The sequence below is a fragment of the Bos grunniens genome, chromosome 9, assembly GCF_055505025.1.
Source record: "Bos grunniens cultivar Pamir isolate PY7600 chromosome 9, Bosgru_T2T1.0, whole genome shotgun sequence".
Lineage (NCBI taxonomy): Eukaryota > Metazoa > Chordata > Mammalia > Artiodactyla > Bovidae > Bos > Bos grunniens.
Window position 1 is genome coordinate 50,489,501 of NC_141173.1, and position 18,512 is coordinate 50,508,012.

General features: G+C 40.6%; 1 protein-coding gene across 2 annotated transcripts in view; it reads left to right on the plus strand.

The window, feature by feature from the left end:
- Positions 1-14,309, plus strand: part of SIM1 (SIM bHLH transcription factor 1) — a 70,087-nt gene extending 55,778 nt beyond the window's left edge. Inside the window, exons 11-12 of one of the 2 annotated variants that reach the window (XM_086316377.1) lie at positions 10,080-10,482; positions 12,704-14,309. In XM_086316377.1, the coding sequence (XP_086172503.1) occupies positions 10,080-10,482; positions 12,704-13,434 (1,134 nt within the window). In that variant the 3' untranslated portion in view covers positions 13,435-14,309. The remainder of the gene's footprint in view (positions 1-10,079; positions 10,483-12,703) is intronic. The other variant, XM_086316378.1, reaches the window with a different exon arrangement.
- The last annotated feature ends 4,203 nt before the right edge of the window (positions 14,310-18,512 follow it).

An 18,512-nucleotide genomic window follows, 5' to 3' on the forward strand; every position in this document is an offset into this window, starting at 1 on the left:
TATTTACTTGATCTTCCCTGTGATGGTATAATGCAGGCAGTCTCTTCCTGTTCTGCAGATGGAAAAGTCAAAGCCCACAGGAGGTGATCTTCAGAACAAGTCATGTTGGATGATAGTAGATCAGGGTCCACCCATATTTGAATTCAGATCTGAATGCTGTTTCTACTGGACTCCCTAATTCATAACTTAAAATAATATTTTTATGCACAAAATATTAATCATCAGTAATAAAAACAAAGATATTTAATTAAATTATAGCTTTATCAGAGCATGTGTCTATTTCTTCAGAAAAAAAAGTTTAAAACAAATAGTCTTATCTCTAATCATTCTATAAAAATGAAATATTTTGCTATATAGGATTTTCTTATTTTAAAATACTTATGTTGAGGAAATTCCCTGATAGTCTAGTGGTTAGGACTTCATTCTTTCACTTCAGGGGCTCTGGTTTGATCCCTGGTCAAGGAACTAAGATCCTGCAAGCCACATGGTGGGGCCAAAAAACCAACAAACAGAAATGAAACACAACATCTTAACTTTGAAATGATTTCATACATAAAGAAAAGTTGCAAGGACAGTAAAGTATTTCTGCCTAATAAACCTAGGTTCACTACAGCTTAACATTTTGCCATTTTTGCTTTGTCATATTCTCTTTCTCTTTTCCCATCTGCCCTCATTTTTTATTTTTTCTGAACCAGCTTAGAGTAGGTTCCATGTATAATACCTCTTTACCTATACCTTACTACTCAGTGTATCAATATATTGCTTGGTGTAGTGGCTTCTTAGCAGTGCGGAATTTCAGTTTTTGTTAACTGCTGCCAAATTCTCTTCCATAGAGGCTGTTATCAGTCTGCATTTCCATGAGCTGTGGGTGGGACAGAGTACCTGTTTGCCCACACTCTGCCAAGCAAAGTATTTTCAAGCTTTTGAATGTGTGATAATCTAATGGTTAAGAAATGGTATCTCAGGGACTTCCCTGGTGGTCCAGTGACTAAGACTCTGAGCTCCCAGTGACAGGGGCCTCAGGTATGAATGACCCTGGTCAGGGAACTAGATCCCACGTGCTGCAATTAAGACTCCCTGTCCATCACCAACTCCCGGAGTTTACTCAAACTCATGTCCATTGAGTCAGTGATGCCATCTAACCATTTCATCCTCTGTCATCCCCTTCTTCTCCTGCCTTCAATCCTTCCCAGCATCAGGGTCTTTTCCAATGGGTCAGTTCTTTGCATCAGGTGGCCAAAGTATTGGAGGTTCAGCTTCAGTATCAGTCCTTTCAATGAATACCCAGGACTGATCTTTAGGATGGATTGGTTGGATCTCCTTGCTGTCCAAGGTACTCTCAAGAGTCTTCTCTAACATCACAGTTGAAAAGCATCAATTCTTCAGTACTCAACTTTCTTTTTACTCCAACTCTAACATCCATACACGACTACTGGAAAAAACATAGCTTTGACTAGATGGACCTTTGTTGGCAAAATAATGTCTCTGCTTTTTAATATGCTGTCTAGGTTGGTCATAACTTTCCTTCCAAGGAGAAAGCGTCTTTTAATTTCATGGCTGCAGTCACCATCTTCAGTGATTTTGGAGCACCCCAAAATAAAATCTGTCACTGTTTCCACTGTTTCTCCATCTATTTGCCATGAAGTGATGGGACCAGATGGCATGATCTTAGTTTTCTGAATGTTGAGCTATAAGCCAACTTTTTCACTCTCCTCTTTCACTTTCATCAAGAGGCTCTTTAATTCTTCACTTTCTGCCATAAGGGTGGTGTCATCTGCATATCTGAGGTTATTGATATTTCTCCCAGCAATCTTGACTCCAGCTTGTGCTTCATCCAGCCCAGCGTTTCTCATGATGTACTCTGCATATAAGTTAAATAAGCAGGGTGACAATATACAGCCTTGACGTACTTTTTTCCCTATTTGGAACCAGTCTGTTGTTTCATCTCCAGTTCTAACTGTTGCTTCTTGACCTGCATACAGATTTCTCAAGAGGCAGGTCAGGTAGTCTGGTATTCCCATCTTTTTAAGAATTTTCCAGAGTTTGTTGTGGTCCACCCAGCCAAAGGTTTTGACATAGTCAATAAAGCAGAAGTAGATATTTTTCTGGAACTTCCTTGCTTTTTTGATGATCCAAAGGATGTTGGCAATTTGATCTCTGGTTCCTCTGCTTTTTCTAAACTTGAACATCTGGAAGTTCATAGTTCAAGTACTGTTGAAGCCTGGCTTGGAGACTTTTGAACATTAATTTACTAGCGTGTGAGATGAGTGCAATTGTGTAGTAGTTGCAATATTCTTTGGTATTGCCTTTCTTTTGTATTACCTTTTCTAGTCCTGTGGACACTCCTGAGTTTTCCAAATCTGCTGGCATATTGAGTACAGCACTTTCATAGCATCATCTTTTATGAATTGAAATAGCTCAACTGGAATTCCATCACCTCCACTAGCTTTGTTCATAGTTCAAGTGGGTTTCCTAAGGCCCACTTGACTTTGCATTACAGGATGTCTGGCTCTAGGTTGGTGATCACACCACTGTGATTATCTGGATCATGAAGATCTTTTTTGTATAGTTCTTCTGTGTATTCTTGCCACCTCTTCTTAATATCTTCTGCTTCTGTTGGTGCTAAGTCGCTTCAGTCATGTCCGACTCTGTGCGAGCCCATAGATGGCAGCCCACCAGGCTTCTCCATCCCTGGGACTCTCCAGGCAAGAACACTGGAGTGGGTTGCCATTTCCTTCTCCAAGGCATGAAAGTGAAAAGTGAAAGTGAAGTCGCTCAGTCGTGTCCGACTCTTAGCGACCCCATGGACTGCGGCCCACCAGGCTCCTCCGTCCATGGGATTTTCCAGGCAAGAGTGCTGGAGTGGGATGCCATTGCCTTCCATACAATTTCTGTCCTTTATTGAGCCCATCTTTTCATAAAATGTTCCCTTGGTGTCTCTAATTTTCTTGAAGAGATCTCTAGACTTTCCCATTCTATTGTTTTCTTCTATTTCTTGCATTGATCAGTGAGGAAGGCTTTCTTATCTTTATGCTATTCTTTGGAACTCTGCATTCAAATGGCTATATCTTTCCTTTTCTCCTTTGCTTTTCATTTCTCTTCTTCTCACAGCTATTTGTAAGGCCTCCTCTGACAACCATTTTGCCTTTTTGCATTTCTTTTCCTTGGGGATGGTCTTGATATCTGCCTCCTGGACAATGTTGTGAACCTCTGTCCATAATTCTTCATGCACTCTGTCTTTCAGATCTAATCCCATTTCTCACTTCCACTGTATAATTGTAGGGGATTTGATTTAGGCCATACCTGAGTGGTCTAGTGGTTTTCCCTACTTTCTTCAATTTAAGTCTGAATTTCGCAATAAGGAGTTCATGGTCTGAGCCACAGTCAGCTCCCGGTCTTGTTTTTGCTGACTGTATAGAGCTTATCCATCTTTAGCTGCAAAGAATATAATCAATCTGATTTCAGTGTTGACCATCTGTTGATGTCCATGTGTAGAGTCTTCTCTTTGTTGTTGGAAGAGGGTGTTTGCTATGACCAGTGCATTCTCTTGGCAAAACTCTATTAGTCTGTGCCCTGGTTCATTCCGTACTCAAGGGCCAAATTTGCCTGTTACTCCAGGTGTTTCTTGACTTCCTACTTTTGCATTCCAGTCCCCTATAATGAAAAGGACATCTTTTTTGGGTGTTAGTTCTAGAAGGTCTTGTAGGTCTTCATAGAACCGTTCAACTTCAGCTTCTTCAGCATTAGTGGTCAGGGCATAGACTTGGACCACTGTGATATTGAATGGTTTGCCTTGGAAACAAACAGAGATCATTCTGTTGTTTTTGAGATTGCATCCAAGTCATGCATTTCAGACTCTTTTGTTGACTATGATGGCTACTCCATTTCTTCTAAGTGATTCTTGCCCACAGTAGTAGATATAATGGTCATCTGAGTTACATTCACCCATTCCAGTCCATTTTAGTTCACTGATTCCTAAAATGTGGATGTACACCCATGCCATCTCCTACTTGACCACTTCCAGTTTGCCTTGATTCATGGACCTAACAGTCCAGGTTTCTATGCAACATTGCTCTTTACAGCATCGACTTTACTTCCATCACTAGTCACACCCACAACTGGGTGTTGTTTTTGCTTTGGCTCGGTCTCTTCATTCTTTCTGGAGTTATTTCTCCACTGATCTCCAGTAACATCATGCGCACCTACCAACCTGGGGAGTTCATCTTTCAGTGTCCTATCTTTTTGCCTTTTCATATTGTTCCTAGGGTTCTCAAGGCAAGAATAATGAAGTGGCTTGCCATTCCCTTCTCCAATGAACCACATTTTGTCAGAACTCTCCACCATGACCTGTCCATCTTGGGTGGCCCTACACGGCAAGGCTCATAGTTTCATTGAGTTAGACAAGGCTGTGGTCCATGTGATCAGTTTGGTTAGTTTCCAGTGATAGTGGTTTTCAGTCTGTCTGCCTCCAATGGAGAAGGATAAGAGGCTTATGGAAGCTTTCTGATGGGAGAGACTGACTGAAGGGGAAACTGAGTCTTGTTCTGATGGGCAGGGTCATGTTCAGTAAATCTTTAATTTTCTGTTGATGGGTGGGGCTGTGTTCCCTCCCTGTTATTTACCTGGGGCCTAACTATGGTGGAGGTGTAATGAAAATAATGGGGACCTCCTTCAAAAGGTCCCATGCATGCACTGCTACACTCTGTGCCCCAAGCCCTGCAGCCGGCCACCACCAACCCACACCTCTGCCGGAGTCTCCTGGACACTTATGGGCAAGTCTGAGTCAGTCTCTTGTTGGGTCACTGCTCCTTTCTCCTGGGTCCTGGTGTACACAAGGTTCTGTTTGTGCCCACCAAGAGTCTGTTTCCCAGTCCTGTGTAAGTTCTGGTGGCTCTATGGTGGGGTTAATGGCGACCTCCTCCAAGAAGGCTTATGCCTTACCCAGGTCTGCTGCACCCAGAGCCCCTGCCCCTGAAGCAGTCCACTGCTGACCCGTACCTCTACAGGAGTTGCTCAAACACAGTTCTGTCTTAGTCTCTGTGGGGTCTCTGTGTTCTGGTGTACACAAGGTTTGTTTGAGCCCTCTGAGCATTTCTGGCAGGAATGGGGTTTGATTCTAAATGCGATTTTGCCCCTCCTACCATCTTGCTGGGGCTTCTCCTTTGTTCTTGGATGTGGGGCATCTCCTCACAGTTACTCGAGCACTGCGCAGCCACTGCTCCTGCATCTACCATCTTGCTAGGGCTTCTCTTCCCTTGGACATGGGGTATCTCTTATGTGTATTTTACCACAATTAAAAATAATTTTAAAAAGAAAAAGAATGGTTACAGAGGACCTGGAAGTGGGAAAAAATGCTGCTATAAGCATTCATGTATCGATTTTTAAATGAATATAATTTTCATTTATCTGGAAAAAGTGTCCAGTTTTGCATATAGCAGTTGCACATTTAGGCTTTTTAGAAACTTCTAAGCTCTTTTCCAGAAGGGCTATATCATTTTACATTCCTATCAGCATTGCATGAATGAGCCAGTTTTCCTTCATCTTTGTATTGTCATTTGGTATTGTCACTATTTTTTTATTTTAGCCATTCTAATAGGTATGTGATAATATTTCTTAGTTGTTTGAATTTTCCATCATGTTTTGTCATCTCTTTATCTACTGAGTGAAATGTCTCTTCATGTCTTTCACACATTTTAGTGTTTTATTGTTGAGTTTGGGAGTTCTGGATTTTGCTTGATTTTGAGTTCCTTACCTGTGGTCAGTGCTATGAGCTACTAAATATTGACTTGTGTTCATATTTTGGCATTGATTGAGCTCTTTCTTCCTAAGGATAATTTTCTTCATTTTGCCTATGTCCTCAATCCCTTTCTCTCTCTCCCCACTCTCTCTCTCTCTCTTTTTTTTTCACATAGTTTCTTAAACCACTCTGTACCTTACTCTCTGTACCCACAGGCTCATAGCAACTGCTGCTGGACTTTCTTTTTTTTACTTATAAGAAATTTGAAATTTGGCATATTCCTTGCCTCCTAGTAATGCTGATAGGATAGGTCATGTGAGGTTTAATTTGTGCTCCTTGATAACTTTATGTTTTCTTGGGGGAGGATGTGTGAAGAGATGCAGATTCAAATGGATGCTATTATCCTTCCTACTCAGAAGCCTCTAGAATGGAATGATTTATTGACCAAAAGTCCTCATAATACCTATAAAATTTGTGTTATGAGATACTTGGGGGGGGGGAATTAACATTAGAGCAAAATTATGACTGACATAATAGCCTTCTTCTTATAACCATGAAAATAAAAATTCTTGGACTTGTATTATAGTTCTAATTATCTACTTTAAATAAGTGCAACAGGACCAGGAACAGGCATAGGGATCATGTGTTTCAACACTAGAAAGGATACCAAATAATTGTCTTATCATGAAGAATATTAGAGCTGGAAGAAAAGTTCAAGGACTAACCTAACCTGATATGTCATTTTATAGCTGAAGCTAAGAAAGATAAATTTTCCCTAGGTTACCCTGGTGGGCTACAGTCCATAGGGTCGCAAAGAGTCGGATACAACTGGAGCAACTCAGCACGCATTCACACCCCGAGAGTTACTATCAAGAATGGATCTGGAACCAAGTCTCCTGGCTCTCTGTCCCTAGGGCCTCTTCCATTAAATGGCCCCAGCCCTGGTTCAGCTTTTCCTGTTAGGACCCAAGAAATTAAATCAGTTGCCTGTGACTGTACATGTGGTTAAGTAGCAAATGTAGGTGCCAGGGAGACCAGGAGGCTTCATCTATAGCACTCATTCACAGGCGGCATACGTTGCCTGGCTGCCTGCCTCTCTTTCTGCCCTCTCTCTTTCCTTAAACATGTCATGAACAACTGAACTACTTCAGATCAAATTACAGGGTTGTAGTGTTAATGAAGTATGGTCTGTTTTAAAGGGCGGACATGGCTTACCGTTTTTTGTTTTGGGGGGCTTTTTTTTTGTCCCATGAGGGTTCTTAATTTCCCACCAGGAATCAAACTGGTGCCCCCTGCAGTGGCAATGCAGAGTCTCAACTACTGAACACCAGGGAAGTCCACGGCTCCCAGTTTTGATGGTGCACTCAGGTTTAAGTTTATAGGCCTTGTCTTATAAAACAAAGGTTTACGGCTTGGCTTTTCCTCCATACCCTCTAAAGCAGTGGGAGGGCTCAGTCTAACTGAACCACCCAACTCCCGCCTGCTTGAAGGTCAGTGCCTGCGCTGCTGTGGTTTCCTGATTATCGACAAGAGGCTTCTCTGTCAAATTCTTCTTCAGGTGCTCTTGAAATGTGTACCTCACGTACACCAGGGTTGCCTCATGTTGAATTTTCTTTATCAGCGAAGGACAGAATGTTCTTCTCTGCTGCGCCAACAGCACTTTCCCATACACACTCAGGGAAGGCTTTTCCTCCTCTCAGCAGGGCTCAAAAGTCTTGACTGGAGCACTTCAGAAATAGGCCTGGTTTATACTTTTATAAAAACAAGCAGAGTCTGGGCAATTCCTAGTGTGGAATAGTACCGATGATCTTGAATTTTTCCTAGCAAGCATGTGGATGGTGCTACCAGAGGGCAAATGGATAGCACGCTGGTCCCCACTCAGTCAGGAGAGAGGGTGGCAGCCCCTGCTTGGTGAAATGAGAGGCTGGTGTTCAGGGGGAGAAAAGGCAGATGGCAGGTGGGGACGTGCGTAGGAGAAACGGAGCTTGGGGTGCCATGATATGTCCACCCTACAGGCCTGCAGGAAAGAAGTTAAATTTTCTGTTTTTTTTTTTTTTGTCCTGATGGAATATGGCAATAGTCCATATGTACATTCAGAAAATAATAAAATTAACGGTAGAAATAGCCATGGAAAAATCTTAACCCTGGAATCATCTGGAACTCTGTCCTGATATTTATCAGTGTGCTATGGAGTAGCCCCGGAGGAACCTCTGTACCTCATCTCCCTGGTGGAGCTGCCTGTTTGCACAGAGTTGGGGAGGGTTGGGATTCTTTCTTCTGTTCAGGGTGGGCCTAGGAGAAAAGGGAGAGTTTGACTTGTCCTTATAAGCCCTCATCAGGGATCACATTTGCTCAACTAGCGTGTGACATGAAGAACAATAGAGCCTGGGAATTTCTCCTGTCCCTGTGCCTCCCCCATCCCTACCTCCCTGCTCAACCTCCTTCCCACCTTACCCGCGCCCCACCACACATACCCATCCCTCCTTCTTGGGGATGAGAAAGAAAATGCAAACTGGACTTGTATTTTGATTCCTGCACCTATAAAGCAGTTTCAGCCACTTTTCTGGTAATCTCTCTAACACTGAATCCTTTCTTTCTCTTCTCTTCCTTACCATGGAAGAATAAAAGCAGGCTTTGAAACCAGATAGACTGTGAGATGGCTGTGGCATCTTATTAAAACTCAGTGATGCAGTGTCCTCATCTATAAAATGGAGCTATGTTACTGTCCAAGTGGTTATAAGGATTCATTTATATAATATATTGTGAGTGGTTAGGGTTAGCATATTGCTGGGCACACAGTAAGTTCCCAATAAATAAAGTCTATTATTATAGCAGGCAATGGCACCCCACTCCACTACTCTTGCCTGGAAAATCCCATGGCCGAAGGAGGCTGGTAGGCTGCAGTCCATGGGTTCGCTAACAGTCAGACTCGACTGAGTGACTTCACTTTCACTTTTCACTTTCATGCATTGCAGAAGGAAATGGCAACCCACTCTAGTATTCTTGCCTGGAGAATCCCAGGAATGGGGGAGCCTGGTGGGCTGCCATCTATGGGGTTGCACAGAGTCGGACACGACTGAAGCGACTTAGCAGCAGCAGCAGCAATCTCTCTATGGTACTAAGAATTGTGTTTAGCATTAGGTGACCAAAACCTGGTAGAAATGATTATATTACTGATTTTAATGGCCCTTGAGGAACCTCACCTCCTGGGGAGGTCCTCTGGCCTTTTATGTTTTCTTTAAAACACCTGACCAAATACTCTGGCAACACGTGAGCAGTGTGATTCCACAGAGGTGCAGCCTTGCCTGCAGCTATGTTATCCTGACGAGCCTGTGCATATTTGAAGTTTCACTTTAGAAAGCAAGAAACACATCCTAGTGAACAGGCTAACTTATATGGGACAAGACTTTCCCAAAGTCACATTGAGACTGAATTAGGTTAAGTATTTATTAACTACCTTGCCCTGTATCCAGCATGACTCTCAGAGAGTTACCAGTCCAGTGTGAAGCCTTAAACCTTGCTTTTCTTTTGTTTTTTATGTAAGAAAAAATGTGAAAAGTCAACAGGAGCAAAATATGGTGCTCTCAGGACTTCCTCTGGTGGTCCCAGTGGCCAAAACTCTGTCTGCCACAACAAACACGGGGGCACAGCCAATTATATAAGCAAATAAGTATTTTTAAAAAATATGGTGCTCTCTTGGACTCTCTTTTTGACACTACCATTTGTGTAGCAATGGAGAACCTGGGTTTGAATTCTGGCTCTGCCAGCTGCTAATCCTGTCATCTTGGGCAAGTCATTTCCCCTTCTAGGGCTTTAGCTTACCTACCCATTTAATGGGTTACTAGTATCTCCACTTGGGATACCCTGGTGACTCAGCTGTAAAGAATCCATCTGGCAATGCAGGAAATGTGGGTTCCATCTCTGGGTCAGGGAGATCCCCTGGAGAAGGAAGTGGCAAACCACTCTGGTGTTCTTGCCTGAAGAATCCCATGGACAGAGGAACCTGGCGGGCTACAGTCCAGGGGTCCCAAAAGAGTTGTACCCAACTTAGCAACTAAACAACAACAAATATTTTCACTGAAGCGCTTGTAAGAATTATGTTGAGTAATTCATGGGAAGTGCGTCCAGCAGTGCCTGGCATTTAGTTCAGTCCATGTTTGTTATTAGTTTTCTCTCCTTCTTCCAGCGGCCTAAAGGATTTTCTTCGCGGTACCATGACTGACTTGGGTGATCCAAGTCAGGGGAGCCCAGCCTGGTGCTAGAGCCCAATATGACCTTAAGGATGCTTTCAGACCTTGGGGTCTTTTTTTTAAATGTTATTTTCTCGTCCTCTCGGTTTCAGTACTCCGGATTTCCCACGGAAAGATCGGAATCAGATCACGAAAGCCAGTGGGGCGGCAGTCCCCTGACGGACGCGGCCTCCCCGCAGCTCCTGGACCCCGCGGACCGGCCGGGCTCCCAGCACGACGCGTCGTGCGCCTACAGGCAGTTCTCGGACCGCGGCTCCCTCTGCTACGGCTTCGCGCTCGACCACTCCAGGCTGGTGGAGGAGAGGCATTTCCACACCCAGGCCTGCGAGGGCGGCCGGTGTGAGGCAGGCAGGTACTTCCTGGGAGCGCCGCAGGCGGGGAGGGAGCCCTGGTGGGGCTCTCGCGCAGCCTTGCCCCTGACCAAGGCCTCCCCGGAGAGCAGAGAAGCCTATGAGAGCAGCATGCCTCACATCGCCTCGGTGCACAGGATCCACGGTAAGGGCGAGCTCCAGGCTCCTGACGCGCAGCCTGGCACCTCTGGGCAGGGTTATCTTAGTCTAAGTTGGACCCTGGAGTGAACCCCACCCAGTGAGTTTTCTCCTTGGAATTTATAAATCAGAAACTCCAACCAATGGGATCCTAAGAACCAAATCTGCTCTTTTGAAGAGTATTGATTTTGCTGATGTTTGCTTAATCCATTTATTTTGAACAGGCAAGTAAACATGATTCCCATTTTAACATTAAAAAAAGTAGAGAAGTTAAGATGAATTAAGTCTATTCCTACTAATGTGCAGTATGCATGCATTTAAATTTCTTCTGTTTTACTTTCTTCTGTATTCTCAGGCTTCAGATGTGGACAGGGAGTAGCTTGGGGCTCCTTTAGCAGGGTTTCTCAGTGAGGGCACTGTTGGTGGTGGGGGGGCTGTTGGGGAGGCCTGCCTTTGTTTTATGGCCTATCACTCACTGTCACAGGTGTCTTAACTTCCCTGGTCCTCTAGGCATTAAATGCTAGTAACTGCTCCCTTCATCCTCTTACAGCAACCCACAGTATCCTCTGTGAGTTGAGGATGGAGTGAGATATGGAACCCATGGGGATTTTCACCTTGGGATTATTTCATGGCTTTGTGAACACATAGCAATGGGCGCTGCAGTTAAAACCTTTAGTGTTATTAATGCTCTTCTATGTCCATTTCAATGTAATCTGCTCAAGGAGACCTCATCCTGTCCAGTCCAAGCTTGGGTCCAGGCAGGTCTTGAAACCCCTCCCCATTTCGTTAAAAGGCAGTGACACTAAGATTGATCCAGTGGCCATGGTATTTCTCTTCCTGCTGTGTCTCTCAAATGAGAAATATGCTGGACATTGTGGTTCTCCCCATAAAAGTCTTCTGCAAATACCACCCGGGCACTGACTGTTTTCTATGAATGAGTTTGCTTTGTTTCCATTTTTGCTTTTTATTTTTCTGCTTTTATTTTTAATTTCTCTGGTTTGGTGGCCTGGGAATGGAAACCCAGGGCAAAGGGTAATTGCTTGCCAAAGAATGGAAGTGAAGTGAGAATCCTGGCTTAACCTACATGGTCGTGAGGGAAATATTAGATATAAAATAAGAAAAGGGAAAAGGAAAGCAATGACTAGTGTGATCCTGGGCTTCTCTGCTGCATTAAGCAGTTTCAGCTTTCATAGGTCCCTTTCTGCTTCTCTTCTCTCTTTTTATATTGACTTCAGACTCTTTGGAGAATAATTTAATTTATGGAATAATGGTTTGGATGCATTCTTCGTCCATCTCTCTCCTTGGTTCAAAATAGGTATTATTAACATTTAAAATGTTTATTTATTCTTCACTTTATTTTAGAAACAATCTAAAATGCCAGAGTTTCTATATGATTATGTGTGTGTGAAACTGAGATTTTTTTTTAACACTAGATTTAGGAAGACCATATTTATATTTTTGATGAGGATGATATATACACACACATATATATATATATCTCCATTCACACATACACATATATGAATATGTATAGATATTTTTAACCCTCAAATAGTTTAAAAACTAACATTAGAGGGTTTTTGTAACTCTACTTAAGATACGTATAGCAATTTTAACATTTTAGGTGATTTAGTGGAAATTGAGAAAATAGTCCAGACTATATTATTCTCATCCTCAATCTTAACTGAAAGCATTTCTAAGCATCAACAGAATACTTCTCTAGAAAATAACATAAACCAAATGTTTTGCATTTTCTTTATTATTTACAGTCAGACAGGTCTCAGGGATATTCATCCATGGACAAATATAAACATACTTTACTGTTTCACTCGTTGGCATTCACAGTGCATGAACCAAGTTTACCTTCTAGAAAACTTGTTGTAAACTTCATCTGCACTTAAAAGCCACTGAGAACTATGAATTCCAGGACAATATGTTGACACTCTGTCATGTGCGCCTGTGTCTGTTTCAAATATTGGTGCACATATTAAAAAAGAAAGATATAAGGTTTCTTTTAATAGGGAAAAGAAAAGTGAAAGTGAAAGTCGCTCAGTTGTGTCCGACTCTTTGCGACCCATGTAGCCCTCAAGGCTCTTCTGTCCATGGAATTCTCCTGGCAGAGATACTAGAGTGGGTTGCATTTCCTTCTCATAGGGAAAAAAAATTCACTTGCAATTTTGGGGGTGCATTTTAAGACCACTTACTTTTTTACTTTTTCTGGTTTCTAGGGCGAGGTCATTGGGATGAAGAGAGCGTGGTCAGTTCTCCAGACCCTGGGTCTGCCAGTGAATCAAGTGACCGATACCGCACTGAGCAGTTTCAGAGTAGCCCGCATGAACCTAGCAAAATCGAAACTCTGATAAGAGCCACCCAGCAAATGATTAAAGAAGAGGAGAACAGATTGCAGCTAAGGAAAGCGCCCCCAGACCAACTGGCTTCCATTAACGGAGCTGGGAAAAAACACTCCCTCTGTTTTGCAAACTACCAGCAGCCCCCACCGACAGGTGAAGTCTGCCACAGCTCAGCTCTTGCCAACACTTCACCATGTGACCACATCCAGCAGAGAGAGGGAAAGATGCTGAGCCCCCATGAAAATGACTATGACAACAGTCCCACAGCACTGTCTCGGATAAGTAGTCCCAATTCAGATCGCATTTCCAAATCCAGTTTGATCCTAGCTAAAGATTATCTACATTCTGATATGTCTCCCCATCAGACACCAGGAGACCATCCTGCCATCTCTCCAAACTGCTTTGGCTCTCACCGGCAGTATTTTGACAAGCATGCTTACACATTAACTGGATATGCCCTGGAGCACTTATATGACAGTGAAACCATTAGGAACTATTCCCTGGGCTGTAATGGCTCACACTTTGATGTAACTTCCCATCTAAGGATGCAGCCGGATCCAGCACAAGGACATAAGGGAACATCTGTTATAATAACCAATGGAAGCTGATGTTTTTTCTAAAATATTTTGTTCTTTAAGGATCTCTGAAACATATTTATCATTTAATGCCCCACTACCAGCATTTACAATGCCGCAGATTGTTAGAATGGATAATTTAAGTTACTGGGTATTTGACATATGTTCTTGTGAAATCAAAGACAGAGCACTGCATTCAGGGTTATACATAGATAATGGAGCTAAAGTGAATACACAGATTTGCCCCTCTATTTATATGGGAAACAGAATAAATTTTAATTGAAAAATACCCGTGTAGATTAAGTGAGCTTGTTTACCACATGAAAGGACAGATGGATGACAATGCATTATAATGATCCAGTGAACTTCATGCACATAGACCACTATCCACAATCTGCTGTACATACTTCACATACTGACTGTATTTCATAAGTACACCCCAAGCGGGTAACTTTCCTTAACCCTAGCACATAGAACATTGGAAAGAAATTTCTATTCCCAAATAACTAAGAAAGAGGGCGATACATCTCATAAACTAGTTTTTCTTTGTGGTTTCAACCATCCAAATCATTTGATTCAGGCATAAATTAAGGAAATGGCTCTGAATCTAATACAAGAATGAGTTTTCACCTGGTATCCATTATAAGCAATCAGGAAGTGTGATTTTGCACCTTACTTTTGAGTTCGACAAAGAACAGGATCACATTGACATAGCGTTAGGGGTTTTTCTAAGTAAAAACACTGAGTGTTGGGACACACATCAAAAGCCTGGGGTGCCCTATTGGAAATAGGTTAGTAAAGATGGACAAGACCAGAAGCAGAGAAAAAGGAAATGATATCTCAAAACAAACAAGTGTCAGCAGATGTAATCAACATATTGGAAGCTTATAAAACTAACCAAATAAAAACTCAAACTAACTCACCAGGAAAAAAGGCTGCTAAGTGGGAAAAAAAAAAAAAAAAAGCCAACAGAAAAACTAAGGAAAACCAGTGAAGTACTACATGACAGCAGTATAGTTGTTTGAAGTGTTCGAACACATGTCAATGCACAGATGTGCAAATGTGACACGTGGAAAGCCTCAGGAGAGAGTCTAAGACAAAAGCTTGGGCTGATGGACAAGTGGCTAAAAGGGCAAGAGCAGTTCTCTGACTGAAGGAGCAGGCCAAGTGTTCATTTTCCATATTGTTTATAAACGGCAAAAACAAACTTGGTCTTAGGTTCATGGATACAGTAGAAGATGTGGACTAGATGTCGAGATCTCTGAGTTCCAGCTCTGACCCTGCCTGTAACTTATTTTGGGAGCGCTCACCATGCCTGGGCCCCCATTTCTTTATCTGGATGGCAGCTTTTAAGTTCCAAGCTTCTGTGGTTCATTGGAACTGAACTTGTCAACCAGTTAATAACTATCTGATGTGAGTTATCAAGGCTCATCTTTCTGGCTTTTCTGCACGCAGAGAGGTCTAGATGCTTTGAAACTCGAGCAGGTCCATGGGCTTTTTTAGACATGTTATAGCTACAGTCAACTTTCTAGTTCAGCCAAGGTATAGATGGTAGAAACTGAGGGAGAAGTAATATAAATAATATTTATTTAATGCACCATTCTCTAGTAATCAAAGCAAAGTGACATAAGTGATTAGAGAAATTTCATAGAAAATATTTCCTAAGAGTCCCTTGCCTAAAACTCATGTGATATGGAAGGGGGTGGGGTATATTGGAAGAAATTACTTATCATTTTGAAGGCAGAACATGACTTTGAGCACTCAGGGATTGGTACTATATCTTCATCTTTTAACACAGTTATTTGAAAGTCCAGAGGCAGGTGACAATCTGAATGATGGTAATCTGAGATGAATACTGTTTGTATATGAAAAAGGAGGCTACATAAAATTAAATAGTTCTTAAACAGCAATATTTGTGCTGTAAATGAAAAAGGTGCAAGTGAATGAGACAGTCAGTGTATACTTTAAAAAATGTTCAAAGAATAAGAAAAACTAAAAATTGAACTATACAAGCTCTCAACACTTAAACTGAATTTTTGATCAATTTGCAACATGAAGTAAGGTTTTAGGAATGCTAAAGTTTTTGTTGAATTCTGTAGATAGACAAATGGTTCAAAGGTACACATAGCTCAAGAATATGGTGCATTTTGGAAAATAAATCTATACAGGTGGGTGTTACTGATGGATACATGTTCTACCAAAAGTGCTCTAAGGACAGATGTTATCAATATAAAAGGAATGGAATCTCAAGAATCAGGAAAAATGAACTGAAATGAAAGAAAACATTGTCAAAGAAATTTCAGTGGGATTTTTATATGAAAGAAAGTTAATTGATGAAAGAAAATATGAACTCTACAAATAGGGGGTACTCAGAAAGAGTAATGCACTTTAAAATGGTTATAACTAATATTGTTAAGTGAAGACAGAATTAACTGAATTACATCTTGACTAAATTTTTGCTAGATTGATCCAGTTTTACATAACCCATTTGTATAATTTACAGGTCTAAAATTTTATGGTAGCAGCTTTATAACGTAATACCTATATGTGTATATGTATGTTCCCATTTAAAACTAAACTTAAATTGGAATTAGTTTTAAAATTTGATTTTCATAACTTTGTTAAATGCTGAGAATTGGTTGAAAGAGAGAGAGAAGTACGATTTTTCTATCACTTTGGGGATTCATGAAAATGTGTTATATCCAGTTACTAGTACATATGTGGCAATTCATTAGATGATACAAACCTCATGCTTTCTAATAATGGTAGGAATATTTTTATTTCCCATTTTACCTGTCTGCCTACCTAACTTAAAGATTTGTATGACCAAAGAAATAAATGAGTATTTCCCCATCTTCCTTGGGAAATTTTAGTTAAAACTATTATTGAGAATTTACAGATTTGGCGTATTATTTTTAGATGCATAATATTAATGTCCCAATCACTACAGGTCAACATTTAGATGTGTACACAGAGTTTTTTTGACATAGTATGCTGAATATAATGGGCTGGCTTTTTCTAAACTGTAATTGCCTGATATAGGGTAATATGACACAGGGCTGGTATGACACTCAATATGAAAGACAGGATGCAGTAAAGATTTGCCTTCAGTGTTTATACAGAAAACTCATTTATTCTTTCTTGATTATATTTTATAGGGCTAGAATATTTCCACTGGGTACTATTCTTAATTCTTGGTACACCCTGCTGCCACATGCTGCCTCTGGGCAGAGAATTCCACTTAAACTAGACTTTAATGGGCTCTTCTAGAAGAGGATAATATGCTTCATTTTCTTGTCTCTTTTAATGGGGGATAAGAATCAGTTCAATAAAAGATCATTTGGAAAATATGCATCGACATTTTAAAATAAAATGAGAGGATTTTTTTTCCCCAAGACCTAGACCAAGTAAGTTTGATAGAAGACACTACAGCTAAGGAGACCGAGTACAGAGATAGTATTTTGTAGCTCTCTCTTTCTTTCAAGAGACGAATGTTACTAAAATATTCTGTGTGATTCTATTAGTGCTAGTAGCATTTGGAAGTGACAGAGTGAACACTGATATTTGGAAAATTGAGAATTTGGCTATTTGGGAGTCACTTACCTGGACCAGTGGGAGAGCTTACATTTCCATGTGCTCTTTTTGGTTTAAAAAGTTTTAGTGCCCAGATTTGGTTCCTTCATTCACTCAAATTACAGGACAGAAAGATGCATCTTGTTTTCGGAATAATTTAATAACAATTGTGAATCCTGTGGTTCTCCAAATAAGTGATTCAACTTTCATGTCAGTGTCAGTTTTGTGAATAAGAATTTGACAGCAAAATCGATTGGTTAGTTCTAACTGGGAAATGCATTGTAGAGAAAACATTCATTTTCCTGCTAAATGTCAGATGAATGACGGAACAGCTATGGACACATGCATAGAAAGTATTCTTGGGGAGAGGAGTTTTTGTGTGGGGCTCATTTCTTATGCACAAGAGTTCTACGGGTAATGCTGAATTTGAAAAGTGAGATTGTGCTCATATCAAATAGGAGTTTGCTCAGAGTTCCTTCTCTAGGACAGTATGCAGAAAGGCTGAGTACATGTGTATATACGTATACACACAAACACAAGTGTAAAACAAGTAACAAGATTCTATTCTGCTGTGCTCCTGAAAAACTGATGGTTCACATGATAAATTCTAATTAATAATTTAATACCAAACTTTATCATTTTATTTATTGCAGTTTTGCTGCATGGGACTTTGCTTTCATAAGCCTATAGAGTAGAGAGTTTGTCCTAATTTTCTGATCTGGAACACATTTAATCACATTTGAATTTGCACCCAACAACCCTGGTGTGTTTACGTTTCAAAAGAACTAAAATTGGCGTGGAAAAAATTTTAGAAATACTGTAACTTTTTTTTTTCCATTATTTTTCCCCAAAGGGAAATATTTCAAAAAGTAAAACATATGAGTAGGCACTTCAAAGAAGAGATAAAATATTTTGTTTGTTTTTTGACTGACACGCTATAAAAAGGATTATATTTGTGAAAGAAGATGCTGATTGCCAATATTTCAAATACCATCTTGCAATGTATAGTTTTTAGTGACATCGTAGTATAAGTCTGTAATTTGAACTTTTACTTTGGAATGTAAAGTAGAAAATATTAGCTATGTCAATGATATCTTGCAAAGTGTTCCCATTTATAATTATTTATATTGTAAATAGCTTTCTGAAGTAAATTTGAAGTTAATGTGCATAAAATGTATTTATTATGTGAGGAATTTTTTGGTTTAAAATATAGTTATCAATATGTAATATGAGTCTGAATTATTCATTGAAAGAAAAATTTCTGTAGGACAAAACAGACCGCCAACAAGAAGACTAGCAATGTAAAAACATAAAGATTGTTTAGCACTAGATTCTCTTGGTAACACACACCCACACACACCCACATACACTTTAAGAGACCTGGCAATAGAAACTTAAACACATGCACAGTATCTATTAAGTAATGGACCTAATTTTCACTAGATACTGGAGAATGTTTTCTCAAATTTTTTATTAGAACATCTTAAGTGGGACTATTTCAGTGTCCACTTTGCTAAAATAAAGTGAGAAATTTCAAA